Source organism: Lytechinus variegatus, chromosome 7 (genome assembly GCF_018143015.1).
Source record: "Lytechinus variegatus isolate NC3 chromosome 7, Lvar_3.0, whole genome shotgun sequence".
NCBI lineage: Eukaryota > Metazoa > Echinodermata > Echinoidea > Temnopleuroida > Toxopneustidae > Lytechinus > Lytechinus variegatus.
Window position 1 is genome coordinate 21,162,436 of NC_054746.1, and position 16,116 is coordinate 21,178,551.

The 16,116-nt window shown below is 33.6% G+C and overlaps 1 protein-coding gene across 3 annotated transcripts in view; it reads right to left on the reverse strand.

Moving 5' to 3' along the window:
- The window catches only part of LOC121418721 (phosphofurin acidic cluster sorting protein 2-like), a 95,630-nt gene that overhangs the window by 21,741 nt on the left and 57,773 nt on the right, over positions 1 to 16,116 (reverse strand). For all 3 annotated transcript variants that reach the window (XM_041612792.1, XM_041612791.1, XM_041612790.1), the window contains exons 7-8: positions 4,852 to 4,923; positions 1,815 to 2,035 (exon numbers count right to left, since the gene is read on the reverse strand). In XM_041612792.1, coding sequence (XP_041468726.1) covers positions 1,815 to 2,035; positions 4,852 to 4,923 — 293 coding nt within the window. The remainder of the gene's footprint in view (positions 1 to 1,814; positions 2,036 to 4,851; positions 4,924 to 16,116) is intronic.

Genomic DNA, 16,116 nt, shown 5'->3' on the forward strand with positions numbered 1-16,116 from the left:
ACTGTTAAAGACTGAAATTGTATGAGACTACAAACATTTCTGAATTTAAGTAGCATTATCTTTTCCTTTTCTCTTTTTTTTCCATCAGATTTCTTGTCTCATGGGAAATGTTGTCACAATGTGATGAAATGAACCCCTCAGCATTTACATTACAGAGTACATCATAATACATTACAGAGTACATCATAATACATATACATTCTACAGCAACATCAAACCATACAACCATACACTGATTTGTGATTAATGAAAGAGAATGATGATAATGGTAATGATAATGATAGTGATAATATTGTATCTCTGCACTAAATAACCTAAGAGTGACCTTTGTCTAAAGGAAGTTGTGTGTCACTTCAAAACTTGAAAGATCAGTTCTTGATCTCAGGTAGAAGACCCATCGTAGTCCAGAGAGGAAGGAAGTCCTTGATCTAGTCAAAATGATCTACTGCACTTCACAGTCAATTGACTGTGCTACTATTTGGGCTTTCGTACTCACTTGATCACAGAAAATATGTGGTATTTTGAAGCCTAAATGCCATAATTTACATAAAAATTGCCTAATGTTTATTGATTGATATTTGTTTAACCAGATCATAAAATATCAATTATTTCTGCAGTGTGAAAGTACTAGAAATATTTAAAAAAAATACCTGCATGCTTATTATATGCACGTGCACAGAACTTTTGAATGAATTTCTCCAAGGGCAAAGGGATTTTGACAGTGTGAAAGAAAATGATGAGAACTTTGTATACGAGGCAAGAAGAATGCATATATCCTTTGTATAGATATGCAGGAGTTTGTTGCAGGCTTATAACTAAAGGAACTTTATCACACTATATAAAAAATTATTAGGCACTTTGAGGCCTGAATGATTTTTCTTAATTTATGGGTATTCTTGTCACGATTAAGTGGGTATGAAATCTCCTAATGATGAATAAATTTAAGAGTACACTCAAATAAAGCTGTAGTGCATTGTTCTGAGGATTACATTGACCTTGAAAATTAAGTTCCTTTAGAAGAAAGAAACAATCATCATTTTGAAAATTCCTTGTCCCTCAAAGAATTTTATAGAATATGACTAATTTCTTTGTTTCTAGTTTTGACCAGCTTTGTTTATTCTCCTTTCAAATTCTAGCTAGAGATGCCCATTGTTCTGTAATCATTAGAATGAATACTGCAGTAAAGAAGCTTAAATTAAAATGAAAATACCACAAATGAATTCCCCCATCCATTTCAATAATTAATGTCTTCCATTTTTTTTAATAATGATGGCACTCGAAGGATATGTAGAGGTTTTGAATAAGTCTGTGGACCTTGAACAACTAGGTCTGGGGTTCAAACCTCATCACTATCATTCTCTGCAATACACTTGTCTACTCTCCACCATTGTGTTAATGGCTACCCAATATGCTTGAGAGCATTGACCGTTACTTTAGTGGTTTGAATCTCGGCTATGAATGGGGTAATGGTGTCTAAATGCTGTGAGGGTCATGAGATGGATACAAGCGCTACAATAGAAATCATTGTTTTTAATCATAATTATATTGAAAATCCTGGCTGTAGTACTCTTCATTGTGGTGACCTGAAGCATTGCATGAATATCAGGTTAACATACAACTATTTTATGCAACCTCTTATTAAACCTCGTAATGACTAATCATTGATGACTGCAACTCGGGCTTAAAATGCAACTTAAAGTAAAAAAATTATCAATTTGTGAATCAGGCCTTGCTCAAAACCAGATATCAAGTACATGTACATGTATATTATGACCTTTACAACTTTCTGTGACTTGACACTACCATGAACTCACCTCAGGACGGGTTTCGGCGTTGATTCTATGCTCATCTCATCAGGATCCATATCCGGTCCGCTGTCACTGTAATTGATGAGACTTAGATCATCGTAGAGGAAGTCCTCATCAATTGGTGTCTGATCCTGGTCCTCAAAGGGGAACGGTTCCGTGTCGCTCTCATCACTTGCGACTTTGAACTTCCGTAGGAGGGCGATGAACTTTTGCTTGAAGTTTCTTTGCTGTAAAATCATGAACATTTAGGAAAATCAATCATTTGGTTCTTAATTCTCTAAATCAGCAGCATTGGTATTTTTCTTTCATTGCTACACTTTTCCTTTAAAGTTTTTGTATCACAAATAAATATGAACACCCCCCCCCAAAAAAAAAGTTTATAGAAGTTAGATATTTGCAAATTGCATTGATAGCAGTGATTCAAAACTTACCAAAGCATTTCCAAGAAGCGATATGGATTTTAATGATCATTTTTCTAAATGTTTAGCATTCAGCAAACGATACTGAAGTACTAAAATTGGTATAATGTCTGGATAATTTTCTCTCTTTCTTCTGATGCATTTTGAATAATTATACAGCACAGCATCAAAATTTACTGGGCAAAACTACAACATAAATTCAGTTTAGTCTTTGTCACAAAAAGGTTTTCATTTACTATTGTCTCTTGTTGATCATTGTCCAGTTTTGCCTGAATATGACATACAGTGGGGCCCTGTATCACGAAGTGTAATTGGTAAAATTCAAATTTGCCAATGGAAACCAGCCTTATCATTTTATGAAAATGGAATCACAATTTTGTATCAAAAAACAGAATAAATTTGCATATGTTGTATAAAGTCTGTCAGATGTAAAAAGCTGAATAAGTCTTGACTTTTGATTTTTACAAACTGTTTTCTGCATTCCCTAAATTCAAAACATGAAACATATTCATAGCAACACATTGTGTCATAGTAACACATAATCAGATAATATATCTCCTTCCTTCCTTCAAAACAATATAAATTACTATTTCATGTCATGTAAAGACATTAATATACACAAATGCTTAAAGAAACATAACTAAGAATAGCAGACAAAATATATACAGGGAATAAGTAATTAAATCGTCCTGATGAGAAGATTCTTGAAAAAATAAGGCGTCAAAATCCCCTGAAATCCCCCCCCCCCTCATATTTTACGACAACTTGGATTATTTTATACTTTCTCCTGAAAGCATTAAGTAAGAATGGCAAATGATGGACTTTTTTCTATAATGGACATTTCATGTAACACTAATGATGATTTAGTAAATCAACAAAAACAAAAATTCAATATAGGTGTGATTGTAATGCGATATGTTTTTCTTACGCACAACGGCTTTTGAAGATGGAAGGAAAACAAAGAATTGAAGTGACGTGGAAAATAAATTGCTTTCTACCAAACAACCTTTTTCATATAAGAAACTGGATTTAAATTTCTGCTTCTTTTGTTTCAACACAATTCCCCTCACTCTATAAGAAGAAAAACAAACAAAAATAACTTGATTGAAAATAAAGGATTTCAGATAACAAAAAAAATAAACTCATATTACAGAGAGAGGGATGGAGTGAAATTATTCCTCCCAGTGATAATTATTCCTCCCAGCTACATCATCCAAGGATGCCCTACATGTTCAGACAGATTTATATGCAAAGAAAGTAGAAACACGAACCATTTTTCATAATTATGTTTCTTCAACAAGCTTTCTGGAATAAACTGGTTATGAACATTAGCTGTCAACACTGACCTTTGCCAAATTCTACATTTCTATTCTACCCTGTACAGTGCAATGTTACCTCATGACAATTAAAGTCAACTTTGACTGCATGCCCTTAAATAGCAGAAATGCAAGACATCATCAATTATTAAGATTTCCATTGTGCTCTAGCAACTCTTGAAAAGATTATTCTGGCAGAATCAATCATATCCTCTCTGAATTTGGAGGATGTTTTTTTCTGATCATGATTTACAAAACTTTGCATGAGTGAAACCATTTCTCCATCTTTACACATTCCAAAAACATGATTTGTGGGGAGAGAAATGTTGCTTAAACGCAACCTACATCGCTTTCAGCATTTTCTTTTAAATTGGAGTGGGAGTTAAGAGCAGACAGAAGATTATATGATAAAATAAGCCTTAATTCCTGCATAAATGGGGGTGATATGCAATGCATGGGGGAGAGACATGCAGCTGCTACAAGTCTATAATCTAATCCTTTTTTTTTCAATTCTAGAACTTTTGTCTTTTGTCATGTAATTACCGAACCACAATTTCAAGAAGAAATTTGAGGTTTTGGTAATTTTGTGGTTAATGATAGCTTTCAGGGATCTTCAATTTAGTTTGGATGTTGAGCAACAACAAGTTACCATGAATGCAAGTATTATGATCCCAGGGGACTATTTCTTAAATGCAGAACCCACAGACAATTGCAACATGGCAAGTCAAATGTATGTCTCAATCGCATCAAACAAAATAGATATTTTTTTTGCAGTCATTATTTAGAATATTTTATAAAATACTTTGGGATCTCATTTCAGCATTTCCTATTTCAGATAGTCTTTAAATTCACATATAACTTTACAAACAGCTTTATGAAACACCCACAAAATCAATATTTTCATGTTAACAACAGCTTTGATAAGACAGACGATGCCATGACAGACCCCAAATTTTTATATTTTTAGGGCAAGGCAACTTTTTCCTGAAGGCACATTTCCATATTTACAAACAGGGAAAAATATAAAGGGCACCTAAATCTCCAAGACCAATGAGAGGGGTATCACAGCCATTCAACAGAGCATCCAGGCCATGGGGCCCATTTCATAAAGGACTTGCAACTGTTGTAACTTTGCCATAATGGCGACTAACATGGAAACTTTGATTCTGATTGGATGCTGAGCCCTGTTACCATGGTAGTTGCTATTATGGCAAAGTTACAACAGTTGAAAGTCCTTTATGAAATGTGCCCCTGGTCTTTTATGGTCTTGGATTCATTTAAGCCCTGTAATGTATTCTGCATCCTTACCCTAGTAACATTGTGAATCTTGTTCCCTTTCCTCCCTGGCTCATGCTCCTCTTCACCTTCACCAAGAAGATCCTACAGAAAAGAAAAAAATATTGAAATGCATTCTCAGTCAAAATAATTTAATTTTAGGTTAAGAGTAAAATGCATGTACAATTGGGTAAAACTTCATATTTTCTGCATAAAAATGATTATTATAATCATAGTCATACTTGCTTACACTGCACTTAACATTTACTCTATCACAAGTCCTTGAACACTATAAAATGCAGCACAATTACTTTTGCTGTAAAAGAGCAGCTTGTAAGGAATAAATAAATTCCTGCCAGGTACCCATTAACCTCAACTGGGTATAGAGTGCAGCACAATATGGATGAATAAGTTGCAGAAGGAAATGAATGCCTGGAGTAGGATGTGAGCCAAGGACCTTCTGAATGAACAGCAGGACCATGACACCATGATGCATCCACACGGATTATATTGGTGGTATATATACTGTATATTACAAATGTTGGTCCTCGACCTTTCAATAATTCATATCAAGACAAAAGTTTGCCTATAATCCAGAGTCATGAACAGGACATGGCAGAAATTCATAGCCCTTCCACACTCCAAGACTGCTTTTAAGGGTAAGTACACCCAAGTACATCCCAGCAAAAATCTAAAGAAAAATCAAACAAGCATAATGCTGAAAATTACATCAAAATTAGATGTAAAATAAGAAAATAAGTTTCACTTATTCTCACAAAACATATCTAAATTACAGTGATATGAGAGAGTTAATGATGTTACATACTATTTTTTAAATAATTTTATTACATGAAATATAGAATATATTATTTTTGGAGATATTACAAAAAGCATCATTCAAACAGAATAGGTTATGAAAACAATGGCAATACCACATACATGTTTTAAATGAGGAATCAAACCTTGCTTCACATTATAACAAGAAAAACGAAAGACATTTCATATTTCACAAAGGAAATAGTGAGTCAATGACATCATCTATTCCCTCATTTGAATACCGACCATGATAATCATATAACTGTGATGTGAAATTAAGTGAAATTTTGATATTGTCAATAAACTTTCTTACTTCACATCTGATTTTGATGAAATTTTCAGTGGACTTGTTCTTTAAACATAGATCTATAGTTACATGATGAACAATGCGAAGCATTGTACTGCAAAATAGCAATCAACAAGAAAATATCTAAGCATTATATATCAAACATGAGATCGATCATGAACGAAGGTTAACATTCCTTGATGTCACTGCATTATAACCATGATCATGAGAGAGTACTGCCTCAGAGTGTATTGTATGCTCAATTTATTTTTAAACCAACCTTTGTCTATTAGCTACGTATGCATTCATAATTCATCTCAACTATGATGATTGTTAACTGTGAAATGGTCCTTTGTGTTGAAATAAATGAAAACTCTCGGATGACATTTTGGAGTGTTTTTAATCAAGTAGAAGAGGCAATTTATGTTTTCAACTGTTCTTAATTGGTATTATTGAATCCAAATGCATTATATTACTTCCTCGATATTGGACATTTATTTGGAGCTGTAGCCTTGATGACTACTTAGTTGAATCAAGCGAAAGAATAAATTCCTAATTTGGTTAGACTTTGAAATAAAACTGAACTACTAAAGGTGGAGAGATGTTTATTTTCTCATCACAAATTGCAATGTGATGAAAATTTTACAAATTTCTTTAATAATCAAGTTTCAGTATATGTCTCTGAAATTTAGTATTTTTTATGAGGAATAAATGAAAAAAAAAGGAAATGGGCAACATATTATTCAATCTTTTCATTGTCAATTCAACTTAAAGCCCTTTTAAATAATATATAAGTACACCCTCTCAATATTTGTTTATTCAGACAGGGACACCGAAATTTATAAAATAGGCCAAAGCAATCTTCTGACTCTCTTTATCTCTTGGCCCGCTGCTCTCCAAATTACAATATTATTCTGCTCATTGACTGTCCAAGTAAATAGAAGATGACATGGGTTTGACAGTCCGTATTCATTACATTAACTTGAGATGATGAAGGGTTTGGATAGGAGGTGATGAAAGACGATGATGGCCATGACACAATTCTTGACATAAAACCCTCATCTGATGAGATCAAGAAACCAGTTTACAAAATACACACTTCACCTTAGTCTCTTTCAGACCAACTTGAAAAAAAAACTGAGAATATTTGGTATTTTGATTTAGGGGTACATTTCCCAATCAGAGAAAACCAGGGATTTTTGCCATTGTGAAAGGAACTTACTCATAATAGCCTGGAAAAAATCCTACTAATTATAGTAGGTACTTTTCAAAATTAGGAGGCTTAATCAACAGGCTTTAATACATACATCACACAAAACTAAATAACATTCAAGAATATTTGACCCCCTCTTTCATTAAAAGCCATTTTTAAAGCCAATAGAACATTTATTTGACAAATTTACTGACTTTATGAGAAAGCTATATGCCTAAACAAAAATTTTATCCTCCAATTTTTAACCCATTTTGTAGTTTATAAAAATTTCAAACCAAAACTAAATAAAAAATGCAGTTATTTTTATTACAGTTGGGATCCAAACCAAAATAGATTCTAATGTGAAATTGCAAAATACATCTACTAAAATACACTAGGCCTATACCATATCACTGACACCATAACTGAAATAGTGACCCACATATTTGGGGATTTACTAAAATATACACACTTGTGCACCATGTTTTAGATGCAAGTTTTTATCTCAGTATTAAGCATCACGTAATTTACTTCTGACATTCAAATTCATCGATCATAAACTAAAAATTAAGTCATTCAATGCTTAATAAAAATTATTGCATTATTAATTTAAGTGTAATATATCTTGCACATATTGTGCTAATGAGCTATCGTGTTATAAATTATTCTAGTTCTCTCTGGCATAGCATCTTTGAAATTTGGATGGGATTATTTATAAATGCCTGAAAAGTCTGCAGATCCAACTCTACAACATGAATGTCTCCTCTTGTAAAACACAATCAGGGGGGGTGTTTCATGAAAGTTGTCAGCACTGACTAAATTGTCAGTGCTGACAATTTCAGTGAAATCCTTGGTTTTGATTGGCTGTGAGCATGGACTGTTACTATGGTAACTGTCTGTCGCAGAAAGCCAACTTGTCAGTGCTGACAACTTTCATGAAACGCTCCCCTGGGTCTAGCAATGTTGTTGACCAAGAAAAAAAATACATTAAACATTGAGATACAATATTGTAAAGTTACAAGTACAATTTAAAAAAAAGATAAAATACATGTAGCATTTCAGAATACCTATCAGTCACTTTCAAGATAATATCTTAGTTTAGTGCATAGGCTATATTAATTATGCACTATGATGCAACTTACATGTACGTAGCTCTGACATCGTGCACACTCAGTGTGCGAAAGATTCAAGAAATGATAAAGAGAAAAGTTTACATAATCTTCAGAATAGAGATTTATGCAGAAGATTACTATCATATTCAGAATACAGCCTCGGGGAAAATACATGCTAAAATCTTCTCCCAACAGACTATTCTATTCTGAGATGCTTTCAAGATGGTGACTTATGCAATTAGTGGAATGGTCAGAGGGAAGTCATGTAGAAAGCACTAATTGACAGAATATCCCGCATGGATTTCAAACCATCCTGACCTCGGGATGGTTTAGGGGTTCGGTCAAGAAAGTGATTTTCAAACATCAATCTGGCTTATAAAGCTGCATTAGTGGTGCTCTGCAAGGGGTTTGTTGTATTGCACTAGTACATGCATAATGTAGTTGCCTACATGGTATGGTGGCTTTGGCCTTAAGAAGAATTTCTGTTCTGCTTTTGTTTTGTCTATAATATAGAGCAATTAGTTTTATGATATTCACACTATAGATATCACAACTTAAGCTTCTATTCTTTCCAAAATCTCCATATTAATTATTATGGAGATTTTGGAAAGATTAGAATAGTGTGACATATCATAAAACTAAGTGCTCATTGTACATTACAAAAGAAGGGAAGCAGGACCACATCATGTACACTTAATTTTTCCAGACAACTGTGCATTGGCCTATCATGAATGAATTAAGCACAGCCCAAAATTTTCACCTTTGAGTTGATTAGTTGGAGGATTTCCCAATTAGGGCATCACTTCACATAAGATTTCTAATATTGATGCAAAAACTGAACAAATCACCAACTACATGCAAATTATATTGAACTTGTTCTGGTTTGGATAGTTTGTCCTATCTGACATGGAAGGTCAATTTGAGACCTTGGGCTTACGAAGCAATAGTTTTTATGGTGGTTTTGAGAAACGAGATCCAGGGTACCTTCACAATTCAAAACAGTAATGCGGTCAAGTGCATGTATCCCTGAAATACAAAATTTATGGGGCATGTCCATCTCATATAAAAATTCCCAAAATAGAAGATATCCATTAGAATCCCTTCACCTAGCTTCGTATACATACAGGACATTACTAAACTCATCATCATACTCAAATACAAGTAGATTCTGTAAAGAAAAAGTTCAATATATCTATTGTTATATTGCTTGTAGGTTTTTGTTTCACATTAAGTTGTCATTTGTCATGGTCATCTACTTACTAGCAAGCTCATTTGGTTAATTGAATTGATATTGCACTTCAAAGCACAGACCATTTATTTGTCATTTTTTTATTGATCAAATACATTAATTTGTAACTGTTAAAATGCATCTTTAATATTCCATGTTTATACATGTACAACCAGAAATTATTTAATCAATCATTAGATTTATGATATCTCTCATTTCCGTGTAAGCCAGGTGAAATACACTTATCTCATTGACAGAATCCCTTTAAGCAGTTTTACCAACCTTATCGACATCTTTTTCATTTTCCCCCTTATTCCGGCAGTTATATTTCATCTTCAATTCTTTAAAGAAATACCATTTGTTTATAATTTCTGTTTCTTATTTTCATTCATGCAAGCTTAAGAATTACTAGGGCCGTCTGCACCATCCCGACTTTTCAAATTAGCGCGCTATTTCTGATCCGGCAAATTATCCCGATCTGAAAAATTTTGACATTGCAATCCCAAGTCAACTCGGGTTTATTTGCAAAATAGCATGCTATTTTACGAATTATCCCGCTAATTCGTAGGTGCAGACGCACTCGAGATTGGATTCAGGGTAATTTATTCATGACGTCAGTCCATAATGCAATTCGTGTTCCATTTCCGCCTTGGTCAAAACATAAACACATCGCGATCATGCCGAACGCATGCGAAAGTCAACTTTATAAACGCGAATATACATTATTGCAAATAGCGTTCATCAATTCCCCAATCAGCAACGATGGTGTCCCACCAGTGAATGGATTTTGGGAGAGACCAGACCGATGGGGGAGGCGCTCATTATCGACAATGGTCATAGTCAATAACACTGACAGCAGTGTCGTCTTATTCCTTCGCAAAATGTGAGCAAATAGCATTTTTTTCCCTCCTCTCTCTCTGTCGTTGCCTCCTTCTCCGCCATCATATTTAACAAAGAATACATCACTTTTTCACTCGCTCAGCGCGGCTGAGCTGAGAGGATTGTTGCATAACACCGGTCCAATTCAGTGAAGTTATTCAAAAGCGCGGGCCGTTGAAACTCCAAGATCGAAAGTGCGCATGCTCAGATAACGGGCTTGTTGCCTCACTCGAGCAGGAATCGCTCTTCTTGCGATGGTGGAGACAGGGTTTCTTGAATCTCGAGATTAATCGCGAAGAGGGCCTATCGGGCTAAAATCTCGAGATTGAGCAAACTCGGGATGGTGCAGCACCGCCTACTGACTTTATCCCCACAGAATCATACTGTGGTTACAACTATCCAAGATTACTGTTATCCCATGTATAAAATTATTGTACTCTTCTCCTTTCTTAAATTTCAGCATATAACATTTTTTTATTACTTTTACATGTCATTTTGTTATAGCAATTTTTATTGTATATATTTTGTATTTTACCTTGTACAGAATTTCGCAATTCAGCCGAACGATGAAGTTTTCTTAATAAACCATTTAAATTTCAATCTTTAAAAGTGTCTATATAAAAAATGAACGATTTGAAACTAGAGGTTGAAATTTATAACAAGAAAAGCTGAATACAGTAGGTCCTGGGGCCAAGAGATACTATTCATATATTTTTTGTTGTAGCAGTTATGAGTAATTGTTCATTTGTCTGTAACTGTTTGCCCCCTTCAAATATTTCCTTGAATTCAGATCAAAGATCACACATCATCGCCTATCCGTCATTTCTACTTCAATGAATATTGAAAATAACCATTTCTCCCCCTCAACTTTTAGATAAAGTGCTTGTTTCATTATAGGTACAGACAATAAGACTGTGACTCCTTCATAACATAATGCTGAAAATGAATTTAAAATTACTTAAAGGCCAAGTCTACCTCATGAAACAGTTTATTTGGATATAAGAAAAATAATACTGAAAATTTTGTCTTGGGATTCATATTTCAAATAGGAAAATTGTTACATTTTAATAAATTTCCCTTTATGAATAAAAAAAAAACAATTATATGCGCACAGCCCAAAGGCCAAAGGCATGCCCAAAGGCAAGGGAACCAATGTTGCCACAGGCTCACCATTTTGTTTTTGCATTTCATTAGTTATACCTTACAAGTGTCACTCTTACCACTGTAAACAAAAGTTTGACTCCATCTTGAACATGTGGAGTCACAATTATTGTTAACGTAATATAAATCCATCAAGTGTTCCCAAATCTAAAAAAAAATATGAAATTTAATTTCATAGTTCAATAGAATACTAAATAAAGGTGTTTGTGTGACATCATCAGCTCTGTCATTTACATTAATTTTTCATCTTTGCTGTAGTTACAACTGTTTTTAAATCTGTTTGTGACTTTAATTGAAAATTCAAAATGTCTGAATTTTCCTATTTTACATCAAATATTTATGAAATTTTCAGTGATACACATGTTTGTATATTTATATTATCAACTTTACTGTTATGGTTGTCTTGACCTTTAAAGTATAAGGTCAACTGCCAACAGCTAAAACGGTTTCCAATCAACCATACTTCAATGTTTATCTCATTTCTAGAGCAATATCACAACTGGCAAAGGAATTGGTAATATCATACCTTCATGCCTGAAATGTCATGCCTTGTGAGAATATTCTGCATTTCTAATTTCCCTTTTGTTTTCAAAGCATAACTCCATTTTTATTTGATTTTTTTTTAACATACAATTTCAACAATGTGATAGCATAAGTTGACCAATATATAATTCAAGAGTTTCAATAAACAATTATCTCAAGAAGAATCTCCATTTGTCCCTCAGCACTTGTTCATGATTTATATTCTTATTTAAAAAAATTGTGTCGTGTTGTACGTGTGTCTCCATCTATTCAACACCTCAAGCCGTCCTGGCCTCCTTACTTTTTCATGAGGAGCATGGCTGCGATGCTGACTCACAATCACATTCCTACATGTACATTTCTCCCTTTTATTATTGACTCAATTGTGAATCATCGGTCAATCCCAGTCACATATAACACGGGCTCCTACACCTTTGCAATCAATCTCATTTTCTAGCAGGTAGAGAGTAGCTCCATGGTTTAATGCATCTAAATGGGATTTAGCGTTCCAGTGTTTTTTCAGTGATGTGACCATGAGGTCCATTAATTCTCATTTGTGTGTAATGGGAAGGGGGGGGGGTGAGAGTGCGAAGAGTGATGGTGCCGATGTTGGAAAGTGATATAAGGGGAGGGGGTAGGCCTATATGCAATGTGAAGCTGTACATATTTTCACTGATTTGCCAATAGGGTCCGTTAATAATGGATCAAATTAATATAGGGGTGGGTGGGGTGAAGAGAGATTATGGTGTTAGGGATCGATACAATCTTTAGGCCTATTATTATTTTTGTGTGTGAGATGTGCAGTTGTGTTTATTATTCCTTTTCTCTATATTTACTTCTTTCAGTGAACTGGAAAATGAATGGATCAATTTTTAAATTTTTGTATATGTTTACAAATTACTTATTTTACTGGTACCTTGATGTATTATTTATGAAGTCATTATGATGCATCATTTAGGAAGTTATGAAAAATATGAAGCTACTTTATGTTTGTATCAATTGGAAGAAGCAATAAAAAATACTTGAAAAAAGGGTGAGCAAACATTGTAACAAAATCAGGGTTCACTTGTTGTCACCTTGATGGGGCAGTAAGGGTAAATATCAGTACTGTTGGTGTGTTGGAGGGGTAGAGGTATGAACTAAATCCCTTCAATACTAATACTATTAAGGGTTATTTTCAGTAATGAACTGTAATTCAATAAATTTTCATATGCAATGGGGGGGGGGGGGTGGGGAGTGAGAAGCAGTAGTATATTCAACTAAATATTTTAACAGTGCCAGTCCCCCCCCACCCTCCGCGTACCATGATTTAAACATAGGTCCATTAATTCTCATTTGTGAGTAATAGGGGGAGGGGTACAGAGAAGATGGTAAATCACCAGCTGAATATATCATAAGCACAACATAGCCCTACTTTCAAATGAAAAGGGTAGGTTGTTTGTGGTGGAGGGAGTCTTTTTTTATCCTTTTGTGTCCTCTCCATTTTTACGCATGGGGAGAACTAATAACAGATTTTGCATTAAAATAATCAATAAAAGCCATCCCTGCACTGCATATTAAAGAAATTTTGTTAATAAAAAAAATGTATTCAATGTTCAAATATTTATATATAACCATGAACTTTACATTACCCTGGCTTGAAATTCCCAATTCATTAGTTACCTTTCTTTCTAATAATAAAATACAGTAGCATTAAGCAATCATGAGCAGTTCACCAAACATTAATCATTCATACATGAATGCATACTACTGTATAATGTGAATGCTATTTCAAATATTTAGTCAATAAACATTCGTTGTTGTACAAAGATTTCCTAAATTTTACCTTTTTTTTTTGGGGGGTGTAGTTTATCAGATGATAGGAAAATAAAGACATTTTCTGTACGGGGGGGGGGGAATTTGCTATTTTACTGATTCTGTCTATTCCCATGCATTTTTATTAAATCCAATAGCAATCTACTCAAATTTTTTTTTTTTTTTTTGCAAATTGCAGGTGCCATTTTGTACATTTCAGGGTCTATATGACCCTTAATTAGCCCCACATATACATTTCACTGTCACATCTGTCACAGACTTTCATGCAAATTATTGCGTAGAAAGAGAATGTAAAATCCTATCTGTATGATATTGCTTCTGTTGGGGTTATGAAGGTAGGGATTTGAAATGAAGATATCACACACTGCTTGAAGGTTCATAGGTTCATTTCAAACTGGTTCATCATGTGACATATTGGGGCTTGTTTACATGAGCTGTTTTAAACCGATGCGAAAAAAAAACCCCAAACCCATCCAGCCCCCAAAGTCCAAAGACTTTGTGAATGAGATCATATAAACTTCTGATCATATTTACTTTATCACAAATGATTAGGAGATTTATTAATATAAATCCCAATGGGTATGTTGAAATAAGTAAATGATAGTCTACAACCTGCAGTATTAATATAAATAAAACATATCAATATGACGGGTAATTCCCTTAGTCACCTTTAACTCTTGTTGGGATTTTTAGCTTGTTTTTTTTATCATATTCAATAATCTTGTCAAAACGTTATTCTTATGACTTGATTTCAGACTAGATTTCACACATAAGAAAAAAAATGCCTAGTAGAGTACACACATGTAAATTTCTACTGTTTTTTCCAACAAAAATATACATACATTTTTTAAAAATTGTATTTCAATGTTATTTGTTGTTCACTCTTTATGTATGTATTATATTAATTTGTATTTAATTGTACCATGGTGGTGCCCCACCCACAAGTTTTTTTAAATGATAATATCCAGGGGCTCCCAATCCCATGTTTTTATCTAATTTGTATATACCTGTATTTTTATGATTGACTGATTGATTGAAAAATACATTTTGAAACAAACCTAATAATATTAAAATTTCATTGATACATAAATATTGACTGAATACTATAAAGCTATTTAGGAAAGTTATATTTTTAATATTAGATACCTGTTGAGTTTTTTTTTGTCTTATAAATTTCAACAGTTGCAGATTTAGGTTGGAAGACACTTTAGCCTGAATTTTCCGAGATTTAAGTATCCCCTTGATTAAAAAAAATCATGAATCTTCCAGCATAACTTTCCTATCAAAAGAAAACAAAATCAATGTTAGACAAAATAATGTCTTCAAATGTTGCATCCAGCCTGTGTTGATATATTGGAGAATCAGCAATATATCAGATATCCAATATCAGTTATAAACATCAATTAATATGCTAAGCCACGTGCCACTGGATGTCAAATGACAATGAAAGGGGTGATAATTGCACGGAATGAATCTCAACAGAATCAGAAAATGAGTTGGGATGTACATGTAGACGTGACTGAAAGCAAAAAAGCCATACGATTGTGACCATAAAATATTGAATATGTTGCAGTGTAGTGGCAAGGGGATACAAATCATATTTTTCATTTTGCCTTTCAGCTGAATGTATTAGCTTGAACACAGAAATCACTTTGCTGGCCTAATTTTCAGCATGACTGGGAATTTTGTCATCTAATTTCATAAATGGAATCAGAAAGAAAAATGGATTTTTTAGAGTAATGTTTGACTAGATGAGAAAATATTAAAAGCCCTATTATTTTTTACTATAAAAAAAATGTAAATGGCTGTCAACAACAAAAACCATATTCTTATCACCCAAACAATGACAGAAGTACATCAGAGACTAGCATTAATTTAAATCAACCACACATACCATCAAAATGTGCTACCAAAAGCACTTTTGATCTGAAAATGAAAAAGAACTTAAAAACAAATACAAGGAATAGCAACATACACTTAAAATAAAATGCTAGTAGCTGAAATTGATTGAAAATAGTCTACTTGATACTAATTGTAAATAAAATCCATGAACTGATCCGGTGTAGGATAGGATTGTGACAAATGGAATTTAAAGAAAAATCACATGAAATAAAACTGTTTCTCTTCACTTAATAACAATTACCTACTTCATTAAAAAAATTACATAATTTCTGGGAGAATGAAGTGAGAGAAATATAAAGGGATGTAGCATGGGGACACCAGAATATCAAAAGGTGTCAAAATATTACAAGGATACAAATGTGTTAATGCCTTGACCTGGACAGCC